The 11,578-nt window shown below is 37.5% G+C and overlaps 1 protein-coding gene across 2 annotated transcripts in view; it reads right to left on the bottom strand.

The window, feature by feature from the left end:
• The window catches only part of BLM (BLM RecQ like helicase), a 64,008-nt gene extending 58,913 nt beyond the window's left edge, over window positions 1-5,095 (bottom strand). For both annotated transcript variants that reach the window (XM_065871474.1, XM_065871475.1), the window contains exons 1-3: window positions 4,998-5,095; window positions 3,109-3,809; window positions 1,068-1,230 (exon numbers count right to left, since the gene is read on the bottom strand). In XM_065871474.1, coding sequence (XP_065727546.1) covers window positions 1,068-1,230; window positions 3,109-3,809; window positions 4,998-5,095 — 962 coding nt within the window. The remainder of the gene's footprint in view (window positions 1-1,067; window positions 1,231-3,108; window positions 3,810-4,997) is intronic.
• Between the last annotated feature and the right edge of the window lie 6,483 nt (window positions 5,096-11,578).

An 11,578-nucleotide genomic window follows, 5' to 3' on the forward strand; every position in this document is an offset into this window, starting at 1 on the left:
AATGTGGTTACAATGTTATCTGTGCAATACACACTTTTTTAATAAACAAAGAAAAAAGCCAGGCAGTCAACAGGGAATGGTATGGCCCAGGAAATAACCCTACACTGGATCTTAGTCCATTTGCCGTTAATTATCACCCCAGACAATCCCCTGCTCCTCCTTAGGCCTCAACTGCTGCTCCTGTTAAAAGAGAATGCTGATGAATGCTATATGAACTCTTGCTCAGTTTTTTTCCTACAATTCTGTCTCAATTTCTACTGGGAGATGAAAGAGGGGAGCTCTTACAGTTTTTCTGTTTTGTTGTCTAACAGCAATCATGCTTCAACCTTTCCCACCTCCTTTAACTTCTCAACCCACCTGTTAAAACAAAAACCTAGAGAAAACTAGGTTATGCAGGCAAACACCTCCTTCCTGCCTTCAGGTGATATACTAGAGGGATTTGTTTCTCATCAAAATATGGTTAACAGCAGAGTATATACCAGACCACTCAACTGAACTGTGATTTAGACTGGGGTGAGGATGGAGGTAACAAAGACTATTAGTATTTTCAGCTATTAATGAACTATAATGAATTATGTGGACTCTATTTTTCCCATAATACTACCACTTAACCACAATCATAATCACTAATTTACCAAAATTCAGTGAATGACAAATACAATGGTCAATTCTATTTGGATTTTTTAAAAAATAAAAAAAAAAAAAAGAAGACGAAGAAGAACACATTACATACTAAGTCACTTCACAAATAAGGTGTTAGTTTTGGGTCATTTCAGGTACATGAGATTGGAAATACAGTATCTTTAGGACTATATTCCACATGCCAAGATCAATTACATAAAACTGTTTAGAGGTCCCATGTAATGAATCATAATGGAACTTTACAGCTTTAGAATACCAACAATTAAATAAAATGTAAATAAATAGGGGCTTTTTGATGCTTTCATTTGGATACAAAATAAATTGTGCAGAAGCATGAAATAAATCAATTTTGAGATGATACTACATAACTAAAATTATTTCAGCTACCCAAGAATCAATGTTTATTAATTAATAAACTATTTTACCTAGAGCATTTTAAAGAGGATGAAGAGGTTGAAGTCATTCCTTCTTCTGGAGAAGGTGGAACAAAATCTATGTCATAATCATCTTCATCAAGCTCAACACATGAAGATTTCTCAACTGAATGTAATTCCACTTCTTCCAAGTTTTTCTTCTTTTCACAATTATCTAAAGTACAAAAAAACAGCTGATAAACATAGGTTATTTTAATATTAATGAGACAGAAAGAACAGGGTGTGAGCACTTGTGAGTGCTCTGAGCAAGTCATAAGCACTAACACCACTCTGTGCGATACGAGTTCTCTCCTCTCACACGTTAGTGTTGCCTTGTTTTTTCATAAACGATGATTGAGTCAACTGGATTAAGTCCAATGAGTGCTGGATTGAGGCTGACGATTTGCTTAAGGATTTTCATGACTGTCTCCGGTTAAATTATGAAACCATCCTTATTATCAGTACTTTCGTTTCTCTATTTTTCATTCACACTTAAATAAGAGTGAAGTACAAGTAAGCCTGATAATTGTACAAAGACTGTTGTTTATACAGATAAACAATCTCTACTTTACCACAAAGGTGTCTTAGTTATTTAAGTCTCCCAGAGTGTCTCTCTCGACTATGTGGGAAAACACTGCCAAACTGTTGCTCTCTAGTTTACCTTTTACCAAATTTTCTCTTCATAAATAGCAACATGTTTGATTAGACTATAGTTTTGCTTATTATCAATCACTTTTCAGTCCTCTCTCACCCTATAGTAACCTTGATGGGATTCAGGTGTTTAAAAATATTAGTCTCATATTTACAACTGTTTCATAACGTGGGTACCTCCACATATGGCTAATGTCAGCTATTAAGTTCTAGACATCTAATAACTATGAGACCTAAACAGAAAACAATTTGCATGTAATTTAAAATACTTTAATAGCATGATTAGATCATATCATACATCAACATTAGGTGGTACAAACCATAAAAGAATTATAACACAAAGGCTTAGTTTCACATCCCATTTCTACTACCAACCAGCCAGTAGACCATTAAGAAGCCTTTTTAACTTCTATGGACCTTCTTTTCTTTTCTTTTTATTGAAGTATAGTTGATTTACAATATTGTGTTAGTTTCAGGTGTACAGCAAAGTGATTCAGTTTTTTTTGCAGATTATATTCCATTATAGGGTATTACTAGATATTGGGTATAATTCCCTGTGCTATACAATAAATCCTTGTTGCTTATCTATTTTACATACAGTAGTTTGTATCTGTTAATCCCATATTCCTAATTTGTCCCTCCCCCTTCCCTCTCCCCTTTGGTAACCATAAGTTTGTTTTCTATGTCTGCAAGTCTGTTTCTGTTTTGTATATAGATTCATTATTATTATTTTTTAGATTCCACATGTGATATCATATAGTAGTTTTCTTTCTCTGACTTATTTCACTAAGCATTATATTCTCTACATATTTCTTTTTTTAAAAATTAATTAATTAATTAAATTTATTTATTTGGCTGCATTGGGTCTTTGTTGTTGCACATGGGCTTTCTCTGGTTGTGGCGAGAGGGGGCTACTCTTCATTGCAGTGCGTGGGCTTCTCACTGTGGTGGCTTCTCTTGTTACGGAGCATGGGCTCTAGGTGCGCAGGCTTCAGTAGTTGTGGCTCATGGGCTCTAGAGTGCAGGCTCAGTAATTGGGGCTCATGGGCTTAGTTGCTCCGTGGCATGTGAGATCTTCCTGGACGAGGGCTCGAACCTGTGTCCCCTGCACTGGCAGGCAGATTCTTAACCACTGCGCCACCAGAGAAGTCCCTCTACATATTTCTTCATATATAAAATCACGGAGCTATCCTTGTTGTTTATATAAATAGCAGAATAAAATCTTTCATTTCCTTAGTATGCCCTGCCTCAAGAACGTGGCCAACAGATGGTGCTTAGGATGTATAAGCACCTCTGTACATCCTAAGGACAAAAGCTAAATCATATTTGCTGCTGTTCCCAATGCCTAGCTTTGAATAAACTAATACAACCTTTTGAAATGAAATAAAACAATAATTTTTACCTCTTTCCTCTCCCAAATGAGTTTTTAAAGGATGATTTTCCTGAGTATCTTCATTTATAAGCTCTTCGGAATTGGGGTCATCATCAATGCAAATCACATCACTATTTAACCATTCTGAGTCATCCTTCTGTTTCTTAGTCAAAAATGCCTGCTTGCTCTCAGAGGAGGAAGGAGTCAAATCAGTCTTTACTGTATTTGTTTTATCAAGGTGTGCTTTTAGAAAGTTCCTCTTACACTTTTTTGATTTCTGAGCAGTGCTTACTCTTATGAAGTGGTTTTGGCGTGGTGTCACAAATGCTTTTGAATCTCCAGAAGTATCAAAGTCATCCGTATCATCCCAATCATTGAAGGTAATAAGAGAATCTGATGAAGAACTAAATTCTAATCTCTTGAAAGTAGCATCACGGGATTCCTTTACAAGCAGTGTGTTCTGGGTAGTGCATAAAACTTCCTGAGGAACCTGTGACAAATTTGGCAATAACGGTTTTGAACCAACTCTCTTAGTTTGCTGTCCAGCTGGAGTATTTTTAAAGTCATTGATCTTTGTCTGCTGATTTGTGGTGTGGGGAAAAGGTTCACTGAAGGAAAAGGCTTCAGTAATATTAACATCTTTATCATTCAACACAGGAGCTTTTGCTACTGACACACTAGTTACAGACACATCGTTGGCTGAAGATACTTTCTTTTTAAAAGTGAAACCTCTGAAAAATAATCGAAAAACTGAATTAGATGGATTAATTTCAACAAACCCAGCAAGTACACAAAACCCAGCAAGTATACAAACCCAGCAAGTATACATAACAAAACCCTAATTTATATAACAACTTACTTCCTTGCATCACAAATGAGCGAGCGAAGAATCTATCTCCCTCTCTGATTTTAAAATGTGTAAGGTAACTTAAATTATGCTTTGTATGCTCTGATTCTTCCTATTCAGAGGCTAATTATTCAGCTTTGAGAGTATCTGGACCATTCCTACTACTTTGTTTCTCAGGCTCATAGTCCTTAATTAATAGCCTCTCCAGGGCTTCCCTGGTGGCGCAGTGGTTGACAGTCTGCCTGCCGATGCAGGGGACGCAGGTTCGTGACCCGGTCCAGGAAGATCCCACGTGCAGCGGAGCGGCGGGGCCCATGAGCCATGGCCGCTGAGCCTGCACGTCCGGAGCCTGTGCTCCACAACGGGAGAGGCCACAACAGTGAGAGGCCCGCGTACCGCAAAAAAAAAAAAAAAAAAAAAAAAAAAAAAAAAAAAAAAACCTCTCCAGAGGGAGGGGACGGAGTAGGCGAAAAAACGTGGCTACTTGTCTCTACTCTGATACAAGTTTTATGGGGAAGAGTCAAAAACTGCCAGCTATGCTGAAATCTGAAAGACAAGTGAAAGAGGCAAGAGTCCTGGACATCGGATGGATTTAGTGACATGAAGGTCAATGGTGACTTTGAAGTCAAGCACACAGAATGGTGTCTAGAATCTGGTAAGGGCACAATAAAGATTATAAAATGTTAGGTACTGTTAGAAGGAGTTTGGAATATAGCTTGGAGGAAAGAACAGAACTGGAGAGCTATAGTTTCCTTAGAAACGGTTTTTGAAAAGGATATAAAATTATATTAAAATATTAAAAACACCGATCTGCCCAAATTTACAAGATTTGTATTCATTCATTCAATGAATATTTACTGAACAAAAACCATGTGCTAGAAACCATGCAAAGGTGCTGAACAATACATTACCTAGCGTTGCTAAAACATGCTCTACCATTAATTTGCAAAGCAGGAAAATCACTGACCCTCTCAGCTTCATTTCCTCATCTCTACAATGAAAGGGTTGAAAGAGATGGTATTTCACTTGTGTGTTAGTGCCTGGATGGAAGCAAACCAACCAAAATACTTACGAAGATTTTGGTTTTGAAGGACTTAATTTATTATTAAGTTTTCTGGCTGAATGACGTTCCAGTTGCTCCTGTAGATTATTTTGAGGAACAGCAGCCATGATCCTAAAAAGTGAGGGAAAAAAATATCAGTGGAGTTATGCACTTTGCATTAACCACACTATTTATTGGGGGGTAGAGCACTGTTCCAACTGTGTCCAGAGTAATGACGTTTTTTCTTTTGTTTTTTGTTTTGGTCAAAAAACTGTTTTGACATTTACAACCGGTAACATTTGAAATATATAATCTTTAACTAACTGAAGTCTCACTTAAATAGCAAATGACCTGGTTTTCCCCCAATGCTAAAATAAGCACAAAAGACATTAGGGAAGGGCTTATTAGGAAAAGGCTTGCAGAAAAATGGGACCTGGCCTAGGCTTGAAGCATAAACGGAAGCCAAATGGGGAGTGAGGTGGGAGAAAATGATCAAAGCACACTGAAAACCCAAAGAACAAAGGAATAACTGAATTCTCTGCCTAAGGGGAAAATCGGGAAAAGAAGGAAGAGCACCACCAATGACAGCCATGGTTTACCAGCAAGATACCGTGCTTCATAATTACCTAGTTTCAACCTGAAAGAACACTTTTACCAAGCATATTTACACCTCTTGTGTAACAAATTGTGATACTGCTGAGCTACTGCCTGGGATAATGTGTAGCTTAAGCCACCTTAAAATTACTGGGGCCAAAGGAAGATGGGATAGCAGAATATACGGCTAGTAAACAATGCTCATTCATTTGAGCTGAGAGTTATAACCCTCTTTCCCATTCTATGTTTACCAGAGATCTCCTTTTATTTTACGCCATATATCTTAGAAGGATTAACAATACTAAATGATATTCATGGAAATATGAAGTTTTACATATATCATACTCCACTCGCTAATAATTAAAATAATCTATGTTTAACAACTGCTTTACTTTAGATAACAGTGAAAAAAGAAAAACTTGGTAGAAAGTTCAACTGGGAAATCTCCATGTGTTGAGCTTCATGAAGATGATTATGATATAGATTTTGTTCCACCTTCTCCAGAAGAAGGAATGATTTCTGCCTCTTCTTCCTCTTTAAAATGCTTTAGGTGAAACAGCTAATTAATAAACACTGAATAATTCACACTGATATGTGAATTATATCTTAATAAAGTTGTTACCAACCCACCACCCACTTTCAACGTTTATCAACTCATCAACTATTATCAGCTCATCCAATACTGTTTCATCTGTACACACATCTAAGGTCCTCACTTCACCATTCTAGAAGTCAACCTCCCAAAATAGTGATATTTTAATTCTGTCATTCCTTCTTCATTCATTAGCTGGAATAGTTCTATCAAGAGAAATGTTCTCTGATCTATTATTTTGTTACCCAGTGGTACAGCTGACATAGAAAAGACAGGATAAATGTTGGATTCTTTTCCTTTATTTATTAGTTTTCAAAATAATGAGTTAATTCTCTAACAGCCTCTAATGGTTGTGAATCTTTTTCTCAGCATCATTATAAACTCATGAATTAACCATTAGGTATGTTTTAATCCAATATAATTATCATCCTTATCGATTCTGAAACTGTTTCACGTTTGTCCAGTGGGAGCCTTTCCAGGTTGACTCTTCAGTACTTTTGACATAAACTTAGTAGGTTTTGAGAGCTTCCTTACTAACTGGAATGAAAAGACATCCCAGATTTATCTTGTGCATTTTTTTGCCCCAGACTTAGAATCAGCCATTTCCCCAAGGAGCCCTGATTTTTATTTTTAGTGGTGAATATTTTAAGACCACAGTCCCTGCACATCCAAAGGCACCTCTCCATTTTACATCCAGTTTAAAAGCACTGGCCTTTCACTGAAGTATGCTCTCTCCAAGGTCCTGTCCAATATGGAAGTTTTTCACAGAATAAATAAAAGAATAAAAAAAAGAGTGAAGTCACACTACTGCCCTCTCAAAATTTCAACCTCAAACGACTGGATGGCTGACACAGAGGCAGAGGCACACAGTCCTTCAGGCTTAAGACAAAGCAGGACAAAATGGTCCATGGCATCATTACTTAACCTTTCCCCACATTCCTTCTAAGTTTGTATTGTTCCTGTCTCAACTTTCTACAATTTTTCATACCTTATTTATTTTTATATCAAAACTGGCCATGGTATTCTTTTTCTTTTTTAGAAAGAGGGTTTATTTATTTATTGGCTGTGCCATGTGGCATGCAGGTTCTTGGTTCCCTGACCAGGGATCGAACCCGTGCCCCCCTGAAGTGAAAGGACTGCGTGCTAACCACTGGACCACCAGGGGATTCCCCCTAGCCATGGTATTCTAATAGAGTTTTCCAATATTATTCCACAGTACGACTTGATATACATATTTAGTCATCTCAATAGTACATGTGTTTGATTCGTAACTGTAGGGACATATTATGGATTCATAGTTGGCATGTAGTCAACCTTAACCCTGGGGCACCCTTCCCTATTTTCAAGCTACACTGCTCTTTGGTTATTCCCACAGGGTAGCATCCTCTAGTCAGTCATATTCTGAAGCATGATAGCAAGTACACAATTTTCCTTCTCAACAGCCTTCAGCAGTAATGCTTTTAAGGAGTTAGTGAGTACTGAGAAGCAAAAAATATCAATAAAATTGTTTGACACGCAAAAAAATTGTTCCTCAACAGCAAAGATCAGTGATACAAAATTAAAAGAAGAAAATAAATGGAAAATAAATAGAGACTAGTGCAAAGTTTCACAATACTAAAGGGGATGAACAATGAGAGCCAAGAAACGGATAAGGCTTCTGAATTAGACTCACCACAAAAGGCACAAGTATAATTTGGAAAATGATTAAAAATTTCTCTCATGTACATGAAGGAAGTTATCATGGCATTGTAAAACAATATAAATAAGTAAAAAGCTGATTGAACAGTGCAAAAAAAATTATTGAATGAAACAAGTAAACTAGAAAACCATATCCATACATAGAAAGAATAAATAAATCAATGAAAAAAAAGGTATGAGAGAATGACAACAAACCAGGGCTGGAATATAAAAAATATATCCAGCGAATGAGACTTCTTGAAGTAGTAAAAGAAACCACTCACAAATAATAAATGATTAAAGGAGTCCTATCTCAACAGTATCTTGAACAAATAAAAATAATTCAGGCCAGAAATTGAGAGGACCTTTATTGAACTAGATAAGACTAAGACATAGTCTCCTGAAATTAAACTAAAGGGCAACATTCTTTTAAAACCCTACAAGTGGCTAAGCAAGAAACATATCACATTTACAGTAACAAACAGAATTACTTCTAACTACTTCTCTGATCTTAAGTGTATGTCTCAATATAGTTTTACTTATGTATATAACTGCATGAACAACATTCAAATAGAGATACAGAACATTTTTAGCATATCAGTATGCTTTCTTGTGCCTTTTCCCAGTTAATACACCCCAGATATAACCATTAACTGACTTATTCACCATAGGTTAGTTTTGCCTATTCCTGAACTTATATGGATATATGGAATCACATAGTATGTATTATCAATGCATATTTGAAATGGCATCTATTGAACTCAAAACATTTCTAACAGATATATTTAAACATAAAATTAGAAGTACTTAAAATCAAGACCCAATACAATATCTTATATTTTACAACAGGGATGAATCCATTAAAAATAGGGGCTAAAATGAGACTGTTCTCTTATTTTCACTCTCATGTTAGACATTCTTACCAATGCAAAGATATTCAAAAAGGGAAATACTAGAAAAGAAGAGATGAGGATATCATACATGTAGACAATTCGATTATATACCAACACAATTCAAAGAAAATCAGTCGTAACAATAGATAATTAAAACTTCAGTAAAGTGGGTAAATAAAAGGTAAATATAAACCCACAAAAGTCAAATGCATTCTCATGTAGTAGTAATAACGAGCTAGAAAATATAATTTTTAAAAAGCATTCAATTAACAATAGCAACGAAAAACATTAAACTACCAATTAACCTAACAAAAGACATACATCTTCATGATATAAAGAAAATGACCAAATATTACTAGGATAAATAAAGATTTGGATAGAGAAATATTTCATGTTCTTAAATGAAAGGTTTAAATATCACAAAGGTAACAGTTTTTCACAAATTAATTTGTGAGTTCAACAAAATTCCAATTAAAACACCACAAGAATATTGCACAAAACTCAACAAAAACACTTCTAAAATTCATGTGACAAAAGCATGAAACAAGAATACTAAATAACAATGGGTGGGAACTAGCATTAGAAATATTATAATCATATTAAATGTAACTAATTTAAATGGCATGGTACTCAGCTATTTTCTTTTTAAACATTTATTTATTTATTTGGTTGCACTGGGTCTCAGCTGCAGCAGGCAGGCTCCTTAGTTGTGGCTCACGGGCTCCTTAGTTGTGGCATGCAGGTTCCTTAGTTGTGGCATGCAAACTCTTAGTTGCAGCATGCATGTGGGATCTAGTTTCCGGACCAGGGATCAAACCCAGCCCCCTGCATTGGCAGCATGGAGTCTTAACTGCTGCGCCACCAGGGAAGTCCCCAAATGGCATGGTACTCATCTTTGAAAAAGATAATCCTAGGGCTTCCCTGGTGGCACAGTGGTTAGAAATCCGCCTGTCAATGCAGGGGACACGGGTTTGACCCCTGGTCCAGGAAGATCCCACATGCCGCGGAGCAACTAAGCCCGTGCGCCACAACTATTGAGACTGTGCTCTAAAGCCTGCAAGCCACAACTACTGAGCCCACGTGCCACAACTACTGAAGCCTGTGCAACTAGAGCCCGTGCTCCACAACAAGAAAAGCCACTGCAATGAAAAGCCTGCGCACCGCAATTAAGAGTAGCACCCGCTCGCCGCAACCAGAGAAAGCCCGTGCTCAGCAACGAAGACCCAACGTAGAAAGAGAGAGTGAGAGAGAGACAGAGAAAATCCTAGTCTCCAAAATACAGTGTTTAATGAGAGAAACATAACAAAATAGGGTAATCAATATTTAACAAATGTTATTGGCATAATCAGTATGCAATATATTCTACATCAGGAGTTGGCAAAACTATGATTCACAGGCCTGTTTGTTCACATACTGCCTAAGGCTACTTTAGCACCGTAGTTGGGTAGTTACGACAGAGAATGGTCTACAAAGCCTAAAATATTTACTATCTGGTCCTTTACTGAAAAGGCTTATTGACAATTATTCTAGATTATTGCTGGATAAAATAAGAAATTATTAAATACAGGGTGAGGGTGAGGGATAGATTGGGAGTTTGAGCTGTGTACACACAGTTATATTTAAAATAGATAACCAGGGACTTCCCTGGTGGTACAGTGGTTAAGAATCCGCCTGCCAATGCAGGTGACATGGGTTTGATCCCTGGTCTGGGAAGATCCCACATGCCACGGAGCAACTAAGCCCATGTGCCACAACTACTGAAGCCCACGCGCCTAGAGCCTGTGCTCCACAACAAGCGAAGCCACCACAATGAGAAGCCCATGCACCGCAACAAAGAGTAGCCCCCGCTCACCACAACCAGAGAAAGCCCACGTGCAGCAACGAAGATCCAATGCAGTCATAAATAAATAAATAGATAGACAGATAGATAACCAACAAGGGCCTACACTACAGCACAGGGAACTCTGCTCAACACTCTGTAATAACCTAAATGGGAAAAGAAGTTGAAAAAGAATAGACACATGTTTATATAGAACTGAATCACTTTGCTGTACACCTGAAACTAACACAACATCGTTAATCTACTATACTCCAATACAAAATAAGAATTAGGGCTTCCCTGGTGGCGCAGTGGTTGAGAGTCCACCTGTCCATGCAGGGGACACGGGTTTGTGCCCTGGTCCGGGAAGATCCCACATGCCGCAGAGCCGCTAGGCCTGTGAGCCATGGCCGCTGAGCCTGTGCGTCCGGAGCCTGTGCTCCGCAACGGGAGAGGCCACAACAGTGAGAGGCCCACGTACCGCAAAACAAACAAACAAATAAAATAAGAATTAAAAATAGAAAGCAAAAAAAAAAGGAAATTATTAAATACAGTAAATCTCTAACAAGAAGTTAAAATGATCAGGCCAAAAATGGGAACCCAGAGAGGTAAGGAGAGCATTGACAGTTGTTTTCGTCCTGTCTAGTCCTGAGAATCTGAACATCAGTTTTGCTAGCCTTGGAGGAAAAAGATGGACAGAATCAAAGTTAGGGAACAACCATGGTGGGAAATGTTCCCCTATAAAACCAGCACCCCGAAGGGCTATACCATCTGGGCAAAGGTAAACCAAAATTAAACCTCACTTCTATCCCCAGGTATCTGTAAGTAAAGTTATCAATTGCTGAGGGACTGAATGGGAGAGACTCTGAAACCACAAACCTGAGAATCTTCTGAACCCAATTTTTTTCACCCACATATTTTTAAAAAAATCCAAGTCATGAATTTAGATTAAAGTGATCCTAACTCCAAGGCATCTTCCAAATGCAAATGCAAAAATGTCTCTGGAGGACTATGCCTTTATCTTAGGCCTTAAATA

The sequence above is a fragment of the Phocoena phocoena genome, chromosome 2, assembly GCF_963924675.1.
Source record: "Phocoena phocoena chromosome 2, mPhoPho1.1, whole genome shotgun sequence".
In the NCBI taxonomy this organism is placed as follows: Eukaryota; Metazoa; Chordata; class Mammalia; order Artiodactyla; family Phocoenidae; genus Phocoena; species Phocoena phocoena.